At 44.1% G+C, this 23,094-nt stretch overlaps 1 protein-coding gene across 1 annotated transcript; it reads right to left on the reverse strand.

The window, feature by feature from the left end:
* Positions 1–8,910: 8,910 nt before the first annotated feature.
* On the reverse strand, positions 8,911–13,825 carry spry2 (sprouty RTK signaling antagonist 2). The gene is made up of 2 exons (XM_031852418.1): positions 13,227–13,825; positions 8,911–11,014 (listed from the first exon to the last, which is right to left on the reverse strand). Exon 2 carries the CDS (start codon positions 10,964–10,966, stop codon positions 9,905–9,907), a length of 1,062 nt encoding a protein of 353 aa, XP_031708278.1. The 5' UTR covers positions 10,967–11,014; positions 13,227–13,825; the 3' UTR covers positions 8,911–9,904.
* Between the last annotated feature and the right edge of the window lie 9,269 nt (positions 13,826–23,094).

Genomic DNA, 23,094 nt, shown 5'->3' on the forward strand with positions numbered 1-23,094 from the left:
ACACACACACACACACACACACACACACACACACACACACACACACAGATATTGGGTGTCTGTAACATGAAGCTTAGCTTGGCACAGGTAGACCAGATTCTTGATAAGTAACTTCCTCTTTTGCACAGAGGGGATTCTGAGGAGGCCAACACAAATATCACAGAGAGAATTTCTCTGGCTGTAAAGAATAGGCGACGAACTTATTCTTTGGCTGAAGGCCGATATACACATGATGTTTCGAGGGTCATGCCAAAATATGTTTGTCGCTGGTTATGCCAACAATTACAAATCTTAACTTGCAAAGCCAAAATGCCACTCAAATATTCACTTGGAAGCATGAAACGACAGACAGGACTGAGTTCATAGCGGAGATCTTTTCAGACAGCTGTTCTTCACAGAGACCGACTGAAAAGAGAACGGTCAAAATCAGCTCGTCACACGTTAGGACCGTAGAGTGACGGATACACAGGATACACAACCGCAGTAAAGGGGTCCGTGGAAAGATATGTTTCTCAGATAATTATCATAAAATCCAGACACGTACAGTATTGGTGCGAAGGAGGAACATTTCAAATGTGTGTAATGCTGACGTTTAATAAATGGATCGTCTCAATATGACGCCATACCGCTCGGTACATCTCACATCGAGGAAGTTGGAGCAGCTGCCACCGCGCCATTAGCGTGAAACGTTAATTAGCATGTAGCAGTAGAAATGGTTGGCTCGAGGAATAATGGATAAAGGGTTGAAACAGCCTCTGCAACCCCAAGTTACAGCAGAATGAATGCAAACTTGACCAAACTGAACTTTCAAATAAAACAAAATAAAAACAATATCCACCTTAATGTCAGCGATAGTGTTAAATATAATCAGACAAAGTAGGGGACAACCGATATAAAATATAACAGCTGGCCAACTACAGTTAGAGCTGATTAAAGCAAACAAAACAAAGTGAAGCCTACAAGGGCGCGTTATTTTCTCCAGGAATGTGAAAACGTCCCGACTCCTGCTCTTATGAAATGCAGAATTCATCACACGACCGCTTTGGCTCTCCGTCTTTGAATGCAGCCACTGAACCTGCCCACATGCGCGGACACCTAATAGTCCACCCAACAGCTCTAAAATAAGCAAAACTCAAGTAGGCGTGATGATTTCATTGGCTGCGCCCGGTGCCGAAAAAGGGAAATGTATGTAATCTGACTCGGCGATCGGCCGCGTGTAGTAACTTCATGCAGATTTTAGTCAATGGAATGCAGTTACTGTTGTGTTTCATGAATTACCTCCATTGTCTCTTGCAGCAGGGGGTGAGGCTATCACCAAACTCAAGAGATGTATATTTCTTTTTGCAGAAGAAGTAAGTGAAAAATAAATGCTTGTTTGAAGATGTCAACGAGATTTAAAGGATTGCTGGGTTGAATCTTTTTTTCGCAGCGTCTCCCTCCCTCTCTCGCCCCGACACACTGAAGGCTTCTCTGAGGGCCCCATTCATCCTCCTCTCCCTGTGTGTCACAGCCAAGCCCCGGCTACAACCATGGCTGGGTCGTACAGTGTGTGTGTATGAGAGCGAGAGAGAGAGAGAGAGGGAGAGACAGTGAGTTTGGGTTTGTAAGGGTCTCTTTCTTCAGGGTCATTGAGCGCAGGTGACCACAGGAAGTTGTTTTCCAGAGCTTTTCCAGCGGTGTGTGTGTGTGTGTATGTTCAGCTTAGGGCCGTCTCACCACAGGAACTTCCTCTTTGGGCAAACACACACACACACACAAACACAACACATGCATGCACAGTCACCTGCGAACACAAAAATTCCTAAGGGGCAAGCCCTCCCATGTATGTTATCCATCCAGCGTTGGTGTCAGAGCGCGCAGAGGAAAAGAAAATCAATGTTAATGGCGGTGTGTTCAAGAGACCTTGGAGACTTCAGCATTGATTTTGACTTTTGCTTTGACACAACGTCGATTTAGAGCGAGTGGTCGAGACATCCCAGGGAGACCAGCTCCTGAACTTATCCGAGGCAACCTCTGATACATCTCTCTTTCGCCCAATCAAGGCACTCCAATATTGACAAATCGATCTAAAAGTTGATCATAGTAAGTCACGAGTTTGGTCGTTAATGGTCAAGTCCTGGCAGAGGTGCCTCCTTATTTTGATAGGCAACTTAACTAGCAGGAAAGTGCCACACTTCTACACCAAAAGAGCTCAAGGGAGACTCTGTTTTCTATATTAATCAAGCAGGCATTCTGAGCAGAAGGAATTCTGCTGTTTTTGGCTCGGGGCCAGCTGCAGCGCTACTTCTTAAGACGCCTCACGGTGAAATGACATGTTAAGTGTGCGGCATGTTTTCTCTAACTTTGGGGTCCCTGCAATGAGGCAATCTCTGTCTCGTGGCCTCCGGCGAATCAGAGATGGAACGCACGGTAAGGTTCTGTAAGCACGTACTTACTGACTTTACCAGGACAAGATGCACTTCAGCATTACAAGAGACTCATTATGGAACATTTGGTCCACATTTCCAATACCTATTACACATTAAAGTCAAACTAAAATGTAAAATCTCCCCACTTTACTACAGTTCTAACTACACTGCAGCTATTTTTCCATTTCTCAAAAGAGGATAAAACGCTTTATGCGGACATATTAGTGTAAATGGCATCTGAGCTTCAAGCCACTGGGTGGATGTTTCCCATGACATAGGTTGAGTGACATCTGAGGACCGGCGTTGAGGAGATGCCCCGTCAACTACTGACAAGGTTCTCAAAAGGTAGGTTGTATAGAAGTCTATGAGAAAAGTAGGCTACCTCCTAAATAAGCCATGTTATTCACCCTGTGAAGTGGAATTGATACATTTCTGTTATGTGGTGATTTCAGGTGTTTTTGTTTCCTTAAAGCTTTGCAGCCTTCAGTGTTATCCATTCTAATTTTGTTCTTTTTGCACATCAGCATCCCAAAGCTCCCTTCCCCTGCTGCCTCTAAATATTCTCCATGTATCATGGCTGTAAAGGCAAACAGAGGAGCCTTTATCTTGTGAAATATTGCACCTGTGCCCGTTTCAGAGTGGATGGCTCCGGCCCTCTCGTATATATATGCCCCTCTGTCATGTCACTGAATGTGTGGAATCTAGAGGAATCCCAGGTATGCCACAATCTCTGCAGCCATTGACAAATTTCTGTCTTCGGGCCGGGGAAATGCACATACAAGCGCTCTCATGTTCACGGTATAGACACACACACACACACACACACCGTGGCTCGGCCGGGCTGTCATCGTGGGCTTGTCAGCGTGCCGCACCTGTGAATGGTAACAAGACCCCCGGGGCTGGCGGTCCTCTCATAGCTGCCTGTCAGACTCAAGAGATCAATTTCCTGCAACAGAGAGAGCACGGGGAATGCAAAAGGTTGGCCTTGGATTTGACGCTAGAAGCACACTAGCACATACTTTCCCTTTTTTTAATAACATAATCAGCTTTCATATAATAACAAAAAAAAAGAACATCAGTGCAAATACTCGTAAAACAACAACCAGTGGGTTTCAAACAGGGCAGAGGTGCTTGGGTCGTCTCTCAGTCAAGCATTTCTCCATTCCCTGTGCAAAGTGTGCATGCACGCATTCTGTGGTTAACTCGTGTAAATAATGAGTCATTTGGAGTTGTCAAAAGCAACAGCATGAAGCCACAGTTCACCTTCACTGATTGTAAAGCTGATCCAACACTGGATGAGCTCAGATTTAACCAGCAGGCTGCCAACATCTGGACAGAATCTTGTCCACGGTCAATGCTAACCATGCCGTTTGTACCACAGGGACCAGTTGGCTCCATTGGGAGCAAATGACCACTTTTATAACTCTTTGAAAATATGGGGATCACAGCCCCCAATAATTGTGTTGAACATGACTAGCAGGTAATATCCCGGCCAGAATACGAGCAGCGTATCATTGTGTACTAAATTAAAAGCGGCGACCAGCTTCTGCTGTCAAAACGAAACCATCCAAAGAAAAAAGGAAATTACGCGCCTTTCTCAGAATACACTAAAGGCAAAACACGATTAAATACGAACACATGCCTGGAGGTCTCAGCTGTGTTTCAGTATTTCACACTTAGCGTCACATCGCAGATGAGTGCAGCCCATCGTAGTTACAGCCTGTGAACCTCCGCGACACACCCGACGCATCATTACGTTTGAGCGATAGAAAGGGCGAATCGCTTTTTAATGGAGCCGAATGGCACACGAGTTGATCGTATCTTCTTCTTCCGCAGCTTTGTTCCACACCATCGCACTCCCTCCCCTCGGAAGGACGACAATGGAGACGTATATCGCAATATCAGCCCTGTGGTTCCTTCTCTGCTCACTGACACCATGGTCAGTGAGCACTTTGACATCTTCCCTTTTCTTCAGAGCAGAGTGTGTAGACTGCTAGACCACAGCTCCCAGTTACGTCAGCGTAGATTTGACTTCCAAATGTCCTCGCCCTCCTTCCCCGTGCTATCATTTGAATAACTCCATCCGGGTTCTCAATGACACCATTCAGGTGGAGGTTTACATGATGTCACCGAGGTGAACGGGCACCTGGAAAAAAGGAGAAGCTGGTCTTGCAAATGTGGCCGGAAAAAGACAAGAAATACTCAAATATTGAAATATATTTGCCTGTTGCATGTTAGCGAGTGCCATGCGTGTGTAAAAATAATGTATCGACAGAACGGTAAATGGTAGCTAAAGCTATAATATATATTATTTAACCACCAGCTCTCAACCTTTTCACGGTTAATTGATTTGTTTTTAGCCGTATCGACTGAACTGGCTGAAGCTATGTGAGCTCAACAGCCTCTATTCTCGTCATAGAACTTTAGCTCTCACTATATAATTCACAGTCTGACGGTGAAAACACGCACACACACACGCACATTATTGCCACCATGACACACGCGCACACACACACTAAATGCAATGTGGTATAGTGAGCTGTCAGACCGCACTAATTCCTCTTTTTTATGTGCGTCTGTCCTACTGTGTAGCGGAGGGATCAGGATTGCCTTTCAGGATAACAACTGAAGCTCTAAGCTGTTAGTGTGTGTGTGTGTGTGTGTGTGTGTGTGTGTGTGTGTGTGTGGGGGAACAATTGGCCGCTAAGCTGCAAAGAGCCTTGCAGCCACGGTGTCGCCAACAAATATCCACTGGCTGTCAGCGGCGGACCGACTCTGTGCGTGCGTGTGTGTGTGTGTGTGTGTACGCGTGCAGATGAGCCAACTTCCTGTGGTGGATTGGAGTTAAGTGCTGCTATTAGATTTAGGCCTCCAGTCGGGCTTCATTGTCTGGGCGAGGGACCCCATTATGCCGACAGAAACACACACACACACACACACACACACACACACACACGTGTGCAGGAACACACATTCATATATATGAACATTAGCCCACAGGGCCACTTTTTAGAAGTTTTTAACATGTGCAAAGGCTTATCTGCAGCCTTTTATGGCACACGCGCACACACACACACACGCACACACACTCCATCTCTTCACCCTCTAAACTTATATGACGGATATACTCTGTGGTGTCTCTCCTGCTCCCTGTGTTTGCTCTCTTCGCCTTCCTGGCAGCCGTAATCTTCCTCCTTTAAGGCATAACAGTAGTTGGGCTGTCGCTGAGACTGAACTGGGGGGGGGGGGGGGGGTTGCATACCATATGTTTTAACTGCGGGCCCCGTAATTCATCTCGCGAAGCTGCGCGCTCTCCTCAAGCTGCAGAGGTGAACTTGTTTCTATCAAGAGGTGAATATGAAACTGCAAAAATTATATTATAACAGAACGTTTAAGCGCTTGGGATTCGACACTTAAGGTCTGCGCAGCAGTGTCGGTTGTCACTTTTACCATAATCTGGAATAAAACTGGTGTTTTAAATTTTTTTATTTTATTTGACTTAATTGATAGTGAGAGTAGCAGAGGACAAAGTGAGTGGAAAGTATAACCACAGTAAGGTGGTGGTGGTGGGGTGTGCGCTTCAGCTTCGAGCTCTAGATGTGTGCATCTCTCACCGCCCACGTCGGAATACCAGAAAGAAAGGTTCAGCTTCTGAGAAATCGTTCTTCACCGGTAGAGAAGAGTGTGGTGATTTTGTTCTCTTCACCACCGTGTTGATGTGCTCTACTGACTCTTCTGCGACCAATACGAGCGATTCGAAAAGCTTGAGATGAAACATTTTGGGCTCATCTCTCTCTGGACACTGTTCTAAAAGCACTGAATGCATCCTCTCCAGTTAGTGATGAAGGCTGTGTCACTCTGACATGATAAACCACAGTGGCAAAGTCCATGCACTTTCCCGGAAGATGATTTACCACCAAAGAAGAAAGAACATTCACTTTGATGATTGTTCGAAATAAAAGAAGAAGAAGTGTAAAGCAAGTGTACAGAGTGGAACCATGAATCCACTCTCATCTCGGTCTTTGACATCAATGACGATAAAACACTTTTCAGTGCTGGAAGTGAACTTACTGTATTTTACATTAGGAGTCACTTGCACATAAGTGGAGAAAGTAACTTTTATATAAACTACAATGCAGCTCGTGTGCAAAGTTTGCCATTTTTCAAAACAGTGTCAAATAAACTGTGTGTCTGCACTAAAGAACGACGCTCCCATTACAACACTGATGAAAAATAAGAAAAAACTTCTTCTTTAACTAAATAATATACAAATAATACAAAAACAGAAAGCGTATAAATATTGATATACTTTGCTTGACTTTAAAGTCACTACCTTTATAGTACTTTTCAAGCACTAGTATAGTCGAGCATTTACAAGACTTTTATTGTATTTTAGTACATTATGAGTTGTGAAGTTTTGCATTTATGAACTCGTAAATTATGATGCATTAAATTTAACTACCAAGCGGTACATGAGGCTTAAATCAGGCAAGCGGCAACGGGGTACAAGCATTACGAAGAGTGTGTCTAATTACATGCTGCGCATTTCATTCCTTTATAATCTGGATATTTCTAACAGTTGTGATGCTTTCACAGGGTGGCACACATCTCCCTCACCACCCTGCATTTCCTCTCTGCCCCCCCCCCCTTCAGTGCTGTTTGATTGCTTAAGCCTGGCCGTCAGACAGACAGACAATGCGTCCATGAAGAAGAATAGCCCCGCTTCCTTCCTGTCTTCCTGTGCTGCGATCTGCCTTGGTGAGCAGGGTGAATGGGCCGCTCTGCCCCACAGCCGCCGTGAGCCGCGGGGGCCACACCGGCTAAAACTAACAAAGAGGGCCCTTCTGGGGCCTTCTGGGGCCTTCCCCCCCCCTGCTGCTACTCTCTGCTGCCAAATCACTGCCGGGGCGGGTAAACAATCTCTCTCCATGTATCTTGTTTGTGTCCTTTCCTGCACTAATTCTCATCCGTTTATTAGTGGAATAAGTCTGTGCACGCATTATATTTCACGTAGATTATAAAAGATATTCCTGATTTCTCTTTCGGATGTAAAGTTACACTTTTCCTGAGAGAGATGCACAGAATGTTGCCAATAAACGGTCTCGGATCCAAAACAAGCAGAGAGGAACTGAAATGACCCGAGGAAGTCCTCCGAGAGGCCGTATGGACTTCTTCTTGCCACTGAGCACTTTGTCCCCTGCTGTGATGCAGACTTGAAGAAAAGAGACCAAAGAGGAAACCGCTGCTCTGGATGAAATGTGTGAAGAAAATGTCTTTTTGAAAATATACCGCATGTTCTAAGAGCTCATTTTTCTTCAAAACATCTAACTGATTCCCCCCCCCCCCAAAACCCCAACAAGACAACCATCTCCCTATGGGAATACCAAGTAGGAGCAGGTAGCTGAGAGGAGCGCTGGGGAGCCAAAATGACCCCCCGACTATTGAAAACAGGATGAATGCATGCCGGGCTGAATACGGGGGTAAACTGTTAGGTCTTTGTCATTCAAAGTGATGCTTTTAACCCTTTGCGGTCCCTGTTCCCAACAACCCCCCGCCCCTTCCCTTCCCTCTTCATTCACAGGCTGAGACAATGGAGGGAGAGAGGAGGCCTTAAATAAAAACCAAAACATGAGATCAACTCTCCCCTTTCTGTCTCTAATGGGATTCCGCCCGTTATGTTTCCACGTCCTCCAACGACGCTGTAAAAATAGGTGAAAGTTGATAATTATGCAAAGCACCCCCCCCTCCGCTCACTTGTTTGAATAACAAACAAGTGAGCGCAGGTTGGGCCTCGGCGCGTCAATCACGGCTCTGAATGCATACCGTGCTGCAAACACGTCCGTATGCTGTCAACAAGTGTCAGGGGCTTATGTTTCAGGCTTATGTTTCGCCTGCAGGGACATTCAAGACCAAGGAATTTCTGAACAAACCTTTGATAAAAAACAACAACAAAAGGGCCTAGTATCTGCAGGGTACCGAGGAACGTGTATGAAATGAACTAGAAGCCAGCGAGCAGGCTTACGTGAATGCATATTTGCAAAAATGAAATAGGTGAGGTGCTGGATTTATAAGACAAAAAGAAACGCAAATCTGAATCATTAACAAAAGGGATTTTTTTCGGAGTGCATGCAAACGGATGCGCACACGAGCACATTCCTGTACACATGGCTTTACCAGAGCCAGATGCTGTTTCTTAAGGAGGGCCCAAGGTGAGCAGTAATGCGTCCTCGTTTGATCTCCGTGAACACGGCGGAGCGATTGTGTTGCAGAGCGGGCTTGATGATAGCTCTGCGCGAGATTAAAAACAAAGTCGAAAAACTGTGCTTACGTCTGGCTTAAACCATCTGGAAAAAGTGTGGCGACACACACAAATGGTGGTGTGAGAACACATCATGGATACGTCTACGTCATATCTATCACATTCCCCCATCGCCTGGATATCACTTGAGCACGTTTTAGAGAGAACACAAGACAATGAGGAAAGAAAAACAGGAAGAAATACTCCGTCAGACTTCAAGGTTGTTTAATTTCAAACGTTAATATATTTGTTTTCTAATTCATTGTGAACTATTCATCCAGCTGTGACACTCCTACAGGTCACCTCACAAACCTGCAGCGACTACAGACAAGGAGGTGACACATGAACAATGCTTTCTCAAAATAAATATTTTTCATTATAAAATAATAAACCTTCAAATAAATATATATTTTTTTTTAACTTTACACTAAGCAATGTTGGAATTAGAAAATAGATTTCTCATATATGGTCACTGTACAATTTACAAGTAGAAGGGATAAGATCTTTCCTTTGTAAATGACATTAAATGATTGATATACACTCCAGTGAATGTACAAACATCGTGTGAATGAAGTCGACTGATTCATAGAAATGTGGATTTATCAAGGTGCCTCTGGTATGGCAGAACACTTTTCACAGTTGAAGTATTATTATATGTACAAAAATAAAACATCTGTCAAACTCATTTTCTAATGTACATACCCTTTGCATTGACTACTTTACATACAGTTAGTAATAGGAGTCTGTTCTTAGCATATAAGTTGTATTAAATGTTAAAAAAAAGGCTATCCATTTGGACTCTCGTAGCAACAACACATCTGGGCACTTGAGTGAAGAAATGACTTTTCAGGACAAACCAGTATTGAATGTGTCTTCATACCTTTTATCACGTGAAGTGCTTATTTTGGTTTACCTTTTCAACTGAGACTCATAACGCTAGGGCGAGTGACTGCACCTCCTTTTGTAGTCATATTTTTGTCAACCAGCCTTGAAAAGTTGACAACTGAAGGCAAACTGTGACCGTGTCTCTGCCCAGATCTGTCAGGTGTGAGGATCTACGTGGAAAACACAAAAACTCAAGCATCATTAGCTCTCTAATCAAACCCTTCAACTACACAACTACAGGGCCGTCTAGCAGTTCAGTCAAGGTGAAGTCTTCCTGTCCTTCTGCGTTTCAACACGCACGCCGCCACCTCGTCTACGTCGGCTTGCCAACATCCTCACAGTGGATCGGGTCCGTGCTCTTGCACCGGCAGCCGGGTCGCGTGACTCTGTCATAGCAGCACTGGCACACGGCGACACATCCTTTAGCCGGGAGGTAGCACAAGATACAGGGGAAGAGCAGGGCGAGGAGCGACACGGTGGCCCAGCGGATGCAGCAGTGCGACTGCGTGCAGGAGAAGGGCTTGTCGGCGCACGTGTCCTCGTCGTCGCTGGAGCAGTGGTAGAAGAGCCCCTTGACGCAGCAGACGCATGTGCCGTACTCCACCGCGCTGTGCACCGAGCACACGCACCGGCGGCCGCATGTCCAGCAGGAGGGGAGCACCCGCGGGCGACTGCACTCTGGGCAGCGGCATCGACCGCAGTCCTCGCACTTGCTGGTGTGTATGCCCGGATTTATAGAGCCTGCGCTGCTGTGCACGGCCAGCACGGTCCTGGACTCGCGGTTCAGGGGCTTCAGCTCTTCTGAATTTAGCTCTGCGCGTTTCGGCTGGGTTGTGATTATCTGGTTGCTACCGGCCGGGCTGCTGAGGAGCCTCTGGCCTGAAGAAGTGCTCCCCACGCTGGTCCTGATGCTGCTCTGGGACTCCTCTGGGCTGGATGACCGCAGCGCGCCCTCCCTGGAGGAGATGGAAGTGTTTGCGTTTCCATATTGAGTCAATGAATTCAGGTTACGGAGATTATTAGGCCGCTCTTCGGGAGTTTCGTGCTGCCCGCTGGTCCTTGAAACCGGTGACGAATCCAAGTCACTCTTCTGCTGCCTATGTGGAGCAGCTGGAGACCTTTGGGAGACTGTGGGCCCTTCTGTGTACTCATTACTACTCCCACTTATCCTGATCTGATCCAGAGATAGCACCGCTGGAGTATGGGCCAGCTGCCTGTTGGTCAACCCGGGATCTGGCGGACCGTCTAAGTTGAGCGTAGGCCGTGGTTGCGGTCGCCCTTCGTCATGCAGCGTGACCTGCGAGCCGGCCCATGGCGGCGAGCGCCTGTGGCGTCCTCCTCCCCAGTCGCTGTCGTTCTGACTTGTGGAATCCATCTCGGGACTGAAGGGTCACTCTGACTGGCATGGGACACATCTGAAGTCCTGCAACAGAAACAGACAGTTTATATCCGTCCGTGGCAAACCATGCAAATGATGCCATGCAAATAATAACCGATATCTGTACGAGCACCACTATGGAAATAAGGCCTAACGCACAAACGACAGTGTCGGGGAGAGAGATGGAAGTTTTGGATTACATGGTTGATGTCAGAGCAGGTCTATGGAACTACAGTTATGTCTGTGGATTCTATCAAAAAAAGCATTGAGATTCAAAGCGTTTGTTCACTAAAAGCCGATTCAAGTGCAGACCCAGGCGTCATGATTACCAGCTGATATATTTTACCGAATTTAGATCCTTCGCTGCCAGTGCTTTGGGCAAACTTCCTGTTTCCCCACACCCACAACACAACAATAACTGACCTAACCGAGGAAAGTAAATCAGCTCGGAGAGAATTGACTAATGAACATTCAGAGAAAATGATCAACGAGTCGATCGACAGAGGGTTTATCCGCGGGGAACTCCTGTAGCTTAAGACATCAACCATGAACTACAACGTCCGCGGTTCGAGTTGCATCTCTGTCGTCTCTCCACCGCCGCAAAATCCTTTCTAAATAAGAAAAAGAAAATTGACCTGTGAACTATTTTAGATCATTGAATAACTACAAAAAAAAAAATGCACTTGTGAAACTAGAATGAATATAAAACTTAATATCTTTCGGTTTGGCTGTTGCTCATCTCGGGCTTTGGGACACTGTGAAAGGCTTTTCTTTCTTTATTATTTCTTCTTTAATCAAGAATATAAACTGATAAGAGCGGCAATGATGCTTCTCTTTGTCAGACATGACAGTGAATTGACCAACGGTCCAAAAGCAAATAACATTCAGACCAAACATGACATCTGAATTATCATGTGCTGATACTTCAAATGGAATTACAAAGTGTCAAACGGTAGCAAATGTGCGTTTACAATTTTCGACATTATTGTATCTATATCTCCATTCTCAGAGGTTGTGTATGTTGACGATCAAAGGGGTTCTTTTCTGAAGACTGATATGGGCCAAGCAGTAAGCACAGTCCCCAGATCAGTTATAATCTCACCCCTTTATTGTATGGGGAGAGTAAGTATTAGACATATGCAGAGTGACAGGTCAATATGCTAACATATTCAAATGCACAGTCTTGTTTTCACCAACAGATCACACCAAAGTAAAGAAACTGACAGTGGTGGCCTTAATTCTCCTTCCTTGTGCTAATTAGCTTTCACATGGCATCTTCAGGGTTGTGAGGTCCCCCCCCCCCCCCTTTCAATGACAATACAGGAAGGGCTTTTGTTTGTTGCATGACAGACGGCCTGCAGCAACCTTACCCTTTCTAATGCGTTTCACATTGTGACACTCTTCAAAAGAAGATGAGCCACAAGATAAAACAAAAAGTGTTGGAGGGGGGGGGGGGGGGAAGAGTCCATGGAAAGTGTGAGTGATGCCTTCAAGGGTGGTGGGAGTGAAGCGCTGCTCTCTGTGAGCACGCACGAGGGTTCTTCAGAATTTATGAGCCCTTTTGCTCCAAATGAAGGGCTTGCAGGCACACTCAAATTTTAACCTGTTAGTGGGTGGGACGTGGGGCCCCCTCATCCACTTACAGGGGCCCTGTGTGCGAGCCTTGTTGGCCACAGTGGGTGGGAAGTAAACTGGCGCAAACTGGTGGCATCTGCTCTTAAAAATGACAGGTTAGGACTATGAAAGACAACATTGATGACGAGGATCAGTGCGTCGGGTTAAATTTAGAAACCCAGTGAGTCATACTGTTTATGATGCACATCTGATAAGGCAGACAGTGTGTGCAGCGGATTCATATCGCAAGAACAGTACATGCTGTTTGCATGGGAGGGAAGAACAGGGCTGCATGAATGCACATATGAGCAAACACATGTGCACACTTGGACACGACTATTTCCCAGTAAAGCCAACACCAGCAGCCGGATAAGATAAGACATTAAACTCAGCCTCGGGAAAGCCACGAGCTAATTTAAGATGCATGAAAATAAATGAAAAACCCGCCAGCCCTTTCCGTTAAAAGCACAACATTAGGCCATAAGTAACGTTAACGCACATAGTAATCTAAAGGAGGACAGAGGCTACAAATGCTAGCAAAAAACTAGGTCAAAAACTTTTCTTTTTAGCATGTTAATGACAGCTTCAGTTGAGACATGCGTATTGTTTCACAGTGTGTGTATAAAGGAAAGGAAGGACTTACCGTGCTTTCGACACTTTAGCCCCCGTTTAGGTGAAATAAATCCAATTTGCGGGAGAGTTTATTCCACACATGAACAACTCAAGTCTGGAGAGCCGTGGGTAAAATCCATTCAGACAGTTTCCAGCCGGGGCGCATTTTCATGAAAGGCAGCGCTAAGACGTAAATCCCATGTTTGGCGCAAGAGCACGAGGCGTTAAAACAGGCGAAACACTTCAAACAATCACCGCCGGAGTGTAAACTTCGCTTCACTCCACTTTTCCTGCAGAAGAAGAAGAAGAAGAAGGAAGAGGAGGAAAACAGAGAGAAAGGAGCAACACATTCGGTGTGTTTTATCCGCGAGGGTTTGAGAGTACTTTTTTTTTTTTCTCGTGTGTGAATGTTTTTTTTTTTCTCTTTCCGGAGAGGAGGTCGAGATTTGGGCTGTAAATGGCGTCAAACTGAAGGGGGAACAGAGCGCTTGTTGTTGCAGCGGATATCTCGCATCCGGTGCTCAGCCATTGGCTGCGCGAGAGCAGCCATTCACACCCAGTCTTATCAATTATACCCCAGGGGCCGAACAGTGCTGCTCAACGGCTGAGGAAATATGAGGGCTGCCCTCCTCAAGTCCACCGGTTCTCATCGCTGGTGACCCGTTGATGAAGCAGCACTTTACACATCACCGACCTGAAATGAGTTGGTTACAGTAGTTCAAAGTTTCACATTATAATAATCTACAATATTACATAGACTTTTGAAATATCACGTAGGCCTATATAGAGTATTAAGTATTATCAAATAATTAAAGTACTCATACTATAATACTGTAAGTCTTCTAAGAAATAAATCTACTATAATGGGAAGTACAAAGTTGAGGTACTTTAACTTTACTTTAGTTATGGATTAATACTTCATAGGCTAAATATACAAACATAAAATATGTTGTTTTTTCATATATCAAACTACCTAACAGTATAAAGTACTAACTAGTGCTTCTCCATTAAAATGCTTAGTTAAAATTAATCTGTAAAAATAATAATCCAATAGTATAATATATTGTAGATAACTTTGAAAGGGGTCATATTGCATAATTAGTGTACCTTTTTGCTGATATTATTTCTGTACTTTTAAGATGCAGTGTATCCTTTTCCACAATTTCACTTAGAAATGTAATGAAGTATAAGTACAAAGTAATGTTAAATTGTACTCAAGTACATTGTTACAATAAGTGTATGATATTTTAAACTTTCCAATGCTATAATCACAGCATTTTGTTGGAATTAGAGAGTTACATTTTTATTTTGCCCATATACGACAAAATAAACTTGTTTCAGAAGTACTTTAAGCCAGATAGAGTGATACAAATAAGTACTTTAAGAGCTGTCCTCTCATATGCATATTGACTTGCCGTTGACTCACAGGGCAGTATGTTAATCTTACTGGACGTCTCTGGAAACTTTGCTGATTTTCAACCATTTGAGGCTCTTTGCCAGGCTGCTATGGGTCCAAGGTTAAAATCAATCCATGGCAACTGATACAGCTAATTAGCAAGCCATTGTATTAGGTTTCCTCTCAGCTGTTGGGAATAATAGTGTAGCAGCACCCCCTTGTGGATTCCCCCTGGTACTGCAGAGTGCAATGAATAGAGGCTGGATTTACCGCTTCAGAATCAAGCCAAAATAATACATCAGATCTGTTTAAAATGTCTTTGACAATCATGTGGAGAGTTTTCGAACAATCCTTAATAAAGATGGTCTGAGTGTCTGTTCTTCCGCTAAGACGCAGTGACGTGCATGGATGTGCATGCATAAAAACATAGGGAATGTGAAACCTTAACATGTTGAGAGTCCGAAAGTTGAAGAACGAACATAAGAAAAATGAGATGGGGAATCAGTGAGTTTGATATTCAATTCAAGTCAGTGTACTCTGTGTGTGTGTGACTTGACTTTTCAACAGAGCACACTAGCACACACCTTAAAAGTCAGGCTCCACGTTACCCAGCTATGAAGCACAGCTATGAAATAGAGACCTTTTCTTAGGAAATAACAAAAAGACCAATTAGCCTGTGTTGAGTTAGTCTGACGCAGGGATAAAAAGAGCAGACCTTCAATGGAAACAAGGAGCTCAGACATCTCTCTCCACCAGTCCCACTGTTTTAGTAATAGAGCGTCTGATCAAATCCAGACAGAGTAATTATGAAGTTGTGAGTCACTTTAATAAACTCAGAGCATGACTTGGCTAATTAACTTGGATCCTGGTCAGGAAGCTTTCAAGACTTCCCTCCTTCTTGAAACAATGTATCTTCCTTTGCTTCCCCTGTGTCGCTGGCTGCTGTTGGTTTACCTTTAAAGCGTTTTGTTTTTGATCATAAATATAATAATATAATTTCTGCACAGCAGGAGACATTTTCAGCCGAAATAATTTGTAGTTTTTTTTTTAAACTCCATCCTGAGTTGAAGTTACGAGCTGTGCAGGATTCAGTGAAGGACCAACACGGCCCGTATAGGGGCAACTTGTTCAGCTTGTACGATTGCCGTCTGGCTAAATGATGAGATTTGTTGCACCTTCATCTGAAGCATTCAGCGGCAGCACATGAAGAGTTGTAGCGTGAGATCTGTGTATCTGCAAGAGCACGCGGCGTTCCGTTTTGTCTCGCCCCCCCCTCACGGACCCTTCGTTTTCTATGTAAACAAGTTTTTTCCACTTCCGCGGCGCTCAGATACAACGGCGGCAAATTTGGAAAGAATTCTCAGCAGACACACTTTTGCTGATGAGGCACAAAGCCGTGCGTGAGCGTGAAGGTTTTGGGCCGATGACTGATTTTCCTCTCATTTCACACTCGCACCAACACCTTGCTGATTATGCAACAGCGGGCTCGTTTTTCACAGAGGAACTAACATCATCCCCTTTTCGTCTCAGGGTACATACTATATAATATATATAGTAAGAACTGTTTCCTTCACACTAACACTATTTGCTGTACTCTAGCCCCACCAACGTTATAAATACTTCATGACCGTTGAATTAAGACACCTTTAGTATTTGTTTTCACCAGATAAATATGCTATAAAGTGTGCTTACTGTACTCCAGCAATAGAAAAGATTAACATATTTGTAGCGCCCGTTAAATGAATAGCTCGGTGACAGAGAATTACATGATGTCACCTATCTCGTCCCAAGAAGATTTGTTGTTCCACCTTGACAATAAAAAGCCACTTAATTGAATTTAGCTGGCATGCCTGTGTTCATCCATCACGTAGACTCGCCCGCTGAATCAACCATGATAAATGTCCATTTGCTGCGGCGCCAGCGAGGGTCTGGAAATTGAGTATTTAATGACGGCTGCGTTACAGCGATTCCACAAAGTTTTTTTGGGGTCCCGCGCCACCAGCAATGGCATTTTCTGTTCTTCTCCAGAACACCTGAACAGTGAACCTCCCTCCCGCTGAGCCGGGCAGAGTGCCGTGCTCATGGGGGAAAAAGAAGAGGGGAAAATTGAAATGAAACCTAAAACCCCTGCTGCTGCGGGAGATGAACTGTGTCAAGCAGACACTGCAAACTGTTTGAAATAGCTTTGTAAAAGGACAGTGTCAAAGTCCATCAAACACACACAAACACACACACTCACACACACACTCACACACGCTGAGACGGAGCTCAAGCTGCTGTATTGCTGTGGTATGATCCTGCAGTCTGATGATAGGGCCATTACAGCTGCCAGGTGTCACGCTGTTCTACCACAGCCATTTAGAACTGTGTCCAATCCAGTACAGGTGCAACAATATATACCTTTATGGATCGACAAGTCTGTTGCTGGCAGACTTTTTAATATTTCTGTTTTTAAAACAATGCTGTAAAATGGCGTTTATATGCACTCAAAGGGGACGAATCATGTTAATCTGCAGGCTCATACTTTCTACAAGAACATGTTTACATGCTACTGAAAAAGTGTTAATCGTGATACGTCCCCTTTAATATTTACACACATGCTCTCATGCTAAAAGACTGAGGCTAAAGCCAACATGCCCCAAGTAAAAAACTCAGCCTCCTCACCAGCTGATGACCCTCCTAATTGACATGGAAATAAAGTGTGCAGTGTGCAGCTACTTAGTATTATTGGTATGATAAGGAAATATCAAGACTTATTTCACTCTGACACAACCCTGTTTGGTATCACGTTTAGTGTAACAGTAGAAGCTTTTAGGATGAGAAGTGTTACCTATCTTGGGTAACATGAGCTGGGGTTGTGGAGTGCAAACATCCCCAAAGGAAAGAGCTTTTGAAGGGCTTTTTTAAAAACGTGACCTGTAACTTGTGATACTTGAACGATCCTCGTGGTCGTGAGATTATCAACAGGATAGGAAAACAGAGACAAGGGACATTTTTAAATGACTTTACTTCTTTTGCTTTAAATACAAGTGTTGTGGTTTGACTGGGGCCTTAGTAGAAGATGTATTTGGCTACTGATTGGCTGGTAGAGCTAGAGTTCAAAGTAAGAGCTGACTGGAGGATTTTAGGAAGACTATTGCCCACCAGACACAGAACAATATCTGACTGGCTCAGATCATATTGTGACCTGACTCGGGGGCAATGACCTCAATAACACCTCTTGGTTTTTGTTATCACTTCACATGTCAGAACTAAAATCAGCAGAAATGGATCTTAGGACATGTGCTATTAAATTGATCGAACGAACACCTCTTGTAACTTTGAGCACATAATCAATAAAGCTCCCAGTCCTGCACACAGGCATCACTCCTCATATCCAATTGTATATACCCTTCTGTATTTCACTCTGTGTGCCAATATGAATAGCGTGACCCTACGGAGCTCACAGCTTTGAATACCAACTCTGTTGTTGACTTCTCCGCTACCTCTCCTTTCCATTACAATACAGAGAATACATGCGGCGTACAAAAGGCAATGCCGAGGCGTCTCAGTGGATGCTTGTAGCGTGCTCGGTCGGGGCAGGATTGGAGAGGAGGAAAAGGGAATCACAGAATAGCTGCTGTTGGCGCTACGAGTCGTGATGTGGGTACTGAGTGGGGCTCGGCTAGCCACGCTTTTGTCCGGGTGGGTGAGAACCTGGCTATTGACTTGGCTGGGCAGCACACGAATGTCCGGCGTGACAAGTGATTTAGTATGGTGCATTTGATACTCGGAATTAGAAATAAGAAAAGGTCCTTCGATCTGGGCAAAGGATTTCATTTGGCTTCAGTACATTCTAATATCGTCTCAGTATTGATTTCTAACAAACCAACTTTATTCGTCTGCTGGAAAATCAAAAGTCAAGTCTATTAAGTATATTAAATGACTTCTACCCAATAACACCCCGTCCTCATGTTAGTGATAGTATGGAAATGATTGGGGATGTGGGACGTGACATTTGGGTCCTGTAGTATATAGTGAGAAAGAATCCATGCTACAGAGAGAGGATTGTGGTCATAGAGTTAAGATTATTATTATGATGCACGGCACACACAAAGCCATCTTACTGATGGAACTTTTTGGATACCTTTAAAAAGTTGCTTTGATGTGCGTCAAAAAAAAAAAAACTGCCAAGAAATTATATATAAACCATATTTTCTACTTTCACCGAGGTAAACATTTGAACCAATATCAGTCCTAATCATAACTGGCAAATATTCATTCATTTTAAAGTTTGTTTACTTAATACCACTGGTGTTTTATGGAAAGTTATTGGAAAGTTAAAGTTATTTTCTGTATCTTAAATGGCAGGAGGAACTACCACAGTGTGGGGTATGTCAATGATTAGCAATAACATTGATTTCCATGCATTTCATCAAACACCGTTACATAATACAGCAGCAATAACCACAGTGGAAACCAGAGAAAACTGAATGTATTAGCCTCTGCAGTGAAAACTACAATTAGCAGTTGTGGACGAGACGTTAGCTTAAGTTCTTTTACTGAAATCTGTTTTCTTTTTCACAATATCATCCTTTAGGAAAAGATTGAGTACATAAATATGTATTCCAAATTGAAAAGAGGCTTCCACACTCTAAGAAACGTCACAGATTAGCATTAGCAGGGAGGGTGTGCCTGTGTGTGCCAGCGTGGTGTCAGCGAGAATAGAGACGTTGATTCACTGCTCGCATGGGGTTATCGGCTTTTCACAAATATGAAATATGTATATTGATGCTTGACTGTCAGGGGTTTATGTTGCCAAGACTATTGTGTTCAACAGCAGGAAAAGAAGCATTGGTCTTAAAATTGCACAAAAGGCATAGTGCGTTCAACACGCCACATTATTGCTACGAAAAATGTGGATGTTTGGCAGGTATAATGTTTACCATTGGTCATCATCTTAGTTTAGCATTTTAGCATGCTAACATGAGCTAATTAGCACTATACACAAAGCTGCTCACGTGGCTACAACCCACCAGTGGGAAGCACCAATTAGCAGTAGCCATGTGTTTTTGGACCTTCAGAGCGATTTCATTATGACGTAGAGCTGTTGTGTCGGTGTTCAGCACACTAACACACACATGCTCTGAGTGTCGGCTGCTGCTGGCTAGCTGACGCGAACGTCCATGCCAGCACAGTGGCTGTTGGGGGAGAGAGGTCAAATCTGCGGCAATGATGCAAGAGGAAAAAGTGCTTTACTTCCTGTGTGAACACAACCTTGACGATGTCATCATGTCATTATGGGAAACGTCGGATCCAGTCAGGCTGCCTCCGCCTCTGCTGCTTTGACCTGAATGTGTTTATGACAGCGGAACCAGTTTTGTCCTACTTCTCTGTCACATGATTTCCTCGCAGTGCTTTCGGACTGTGCCAGCTCACCATGATATGAAAAAATGTCCCCCAGCTTTGCTGAAAATATATTTTCATAACCAATTTGCTGTGGGACACCGAGCTTCCGACGACCACCTCGCAGGTACAAAAGGTTGCCCTCTTACTGTATAATTCTGTTTTTAAACAGCAGCAGCTGAAATCCTATCCTCAGGCAAACTGTTACAACGGTGATATTTCAATAATTGCACATGATGAAGAAGTACAGTTGAATAAACTGAAACTAGGGAGAAAAAAAGAGTGAAATCTCATTGTCATGGCAACCTTTTTGGCAGGATAAGCCTCGCTATGGCATATTTTCTTCGCTCTCCGGGGAGTTGGGTAAACTGTGAGTATAATAATGTGATAATGCATCTGACAAATACGGGAGGTGTGATGCGATGGTGCGCTTTGTAGGTTTCCCACGGCTGCCCTGATAGTAATGTGTTTCTCGAATTTCCTTATCTTTTTACACGGGAAGGAAGGAGCCGTCACTCTGCACACTAAGATCAGCTTTACATGTACTATCTGTGCTGTGTGGACTTTCATACTGCCGTTACAGGAACGCGTACCCAAACACTCCAGAGAGGAAGCAAATACTTCACCAAAATGGCGAATAGTAAATTGAGTAAGTGGATGTTTCTGGAATATAAGAACCATGTTGATGGGCCTCAGTACTGTCAAAAATAACAAAAAAGGTAATATTAATGGATTTTGTAATTAGCATTATTTACTTTGATTTGTTGGATAATTATGCTTTTAATATTGGATCCACATATTCCATCATTTTGGGGCTTTGGGGGATGTAAACAGGGTGTGTTATGTTTCCATGGGGTCAGCTGAAGCTGTGGGCTTCTACTTGAGCCCTGTCATCTTATATTCTATATTTGGCATTTTGGGACCATTAACAATATGCCAAACTAGTCATTAGCACTTCCTGTTTGTACTGTGCCCATGGATGTTAAGGAAATCACCACTAGTTCACTTTGATACTGGAGAAAACTGAAGCTCTGGGGTTGTAAGGAGTGCGTTTGTTTCTATGAGTTCCAAGAGGGTCTGTGGGTGTTTCTCCACAGTGGACATTGGAGAGAATGATAAGACAGTGGAAGTGGAACTGAATTTTTGATGCAAACTGCAGCTGACGCCGTCTTCGTCCTCCCCATCAGAGTTTAAAAACCATCACATGTGGGTTCATGCATCTTAAATAAAGAACTAACGAACTAGCTCTCTGGCTGCCACAACACTTGGCATATAGCAACTTAGCAGGATTCAAAATGGCCATCAAGAAGCTTGGCTGAAGCTACCCGGTGGGCATGAGCCTGCAGTGGGATGAAGCAATTTTTTGTAAAAAGTACTTTCTGCTGTAGTGAAATTGCAGCTTTTAATATTCCTGGGAGACTGTATTGCAGAGTAGACGTGCAAACAGACGCACCCGCCGCCAAAACCCCCTGTGCACTCTCACACATCCTGGCGTGAGCAAACGCACTGCAATTTCTACCACATCATCGCTGTGCAGTGCCGCACACCTTTCATCCTCCCTCTCCTCGGAGTCAAAGGGAGCACAATTTGATTTCCGCCTCATAACTCTCTCCATAATGCGATATCGCCAGCGCTAAATTGCCAAGATAACCTTTATCAGAGTAGAGGTGAAAGCCCTGAATCGTTGAGTGGTTATTCCTCCGCCAGGCAAGAAAAACAAGCGGGGATGGGGGGGGGGATAATAGATATTTTCCCTCAGGCAGAGCCACGGACACATCGGCGGCGGCGCTGAGCCGTTTGGATCAATGCTCGGGGGGGAAAAGAAATGTCTGGAGGAAGTGGAGACGCACGGACGCGGAATTCCTCCACCAGGTGCTGCTCGCAGAACTGCATCCTTTCACCGTCATTCGCCAAGTCTGAGTGTGTGTGTGTACGCTGGTGTGTGTATAATGCACCGGCTGAGAATTATGCTCTTCAAATAAACGTTTGTTTACTCAACCTTAGACAAAGTATCAAAGAGCCGGGCCTCTAGTGGCTCGCTGTGCCGCGCTGGGTACATCTCTGAATATACCCAAACCAAAGATAGATGTCTTCTCTTTGTTTCCCTCCATCTGAGGCATTATTCAAGGGCTTCTGTATGTTGCTTTGTTTTTATTCTTTTAATAAATTAAAATGTAATAATGAATGTGACACAATGATACTGAAAAGATTGGAAGACATGATTTATGTGAATTGAGACTGTGTTGCACGACAAAGTGGAAAGTACCTTAGTACATTTAATCAACTGTACTTTACTTGAGTATTTCCATTTTATGCTCCTTATTAAGACTTCTGCTTGGTTTGACGCCAGGAAAGTTAAAATGATCAAATAGTTCACACAAAAGCAAAAACTAGAGGAAAGTCCCCCGCACAAAAAACAATTCTTCTTTATCTTACGTTAACCATCAATCAGCCCTCAGATTTCCTTTGAATGTAGATCTTTTATTAGTAATTATGCGTTTTTAGATTGTTGGAATGACATTCTTCCAGCACTGACGATAAGTAACTGTAATTCAGGGATTTGACTATGTTGTAACTCTAATTAAGTTATCGTGAGCTCAATGTATTACCGAGAAATTCTACCCTCAACACTGCAATCTATGGAGAATAAGCGCATAAGCAGCATGAAAAGAAAAGTCTGTGATGTCAAAGCAGCCAAAAGCATCGAGACAAAGCAGCCAACAACCGCTGGTTTGAAATCAATAAAGGACAACTCAAACTGTTCATAAACACACATGCAGAGCGCCTCAATTGTAATTGTAACCAGTAGTGTATTTCGGGTAACAGCCTGGGGAGCCGAGTGAGTCACGGCTTTGTAAATAATCATCTGCTCAAACCTGCTGGGGACGATGTGCTGTTCTCATGCCACCTTCTCGTTAGCACCCTTTTCTAAGCTGGTCCGGGGCTTTTGTGTCATTAACACCACAGCTGTAGCACTACCATCACATACAAGTTCTCCGATTGCCCATGTTCACACTCAAAGTGTTATATTACAGCTGTGAAACCGATTACAAGCTCTGAGTTCTCTATACCGTTAAAGCTTTACTTATATGTTTCACTTTGCAGAGCTCGTATCAAA

This window comes from Anarrhichthys ocellatus, unplaced genomic scaffold, assembly GCF_004355925.1.
Source record: "Anarrhichthys ocellatus isolate YVR2014 unplaced genomic scaffold, GSC_Weel_1.0 scaffold12, whole genome shotgun sequence".
NCBI lineage: Eukaryota > Metazoa > Chordata > Actinopteri > Perciformes > Anarhichadidae > Anarrhichthys > Anarrhichthys ocellatus.

Coding starts and splice junctions, on each gene's coding strand:
- spry2 (XM_031852418.1), bottom strand. CDS start 10,966: ATGGATTCCACAAGTCAGAACGACAGCGACTGGGGAGGAGGACGCCAC.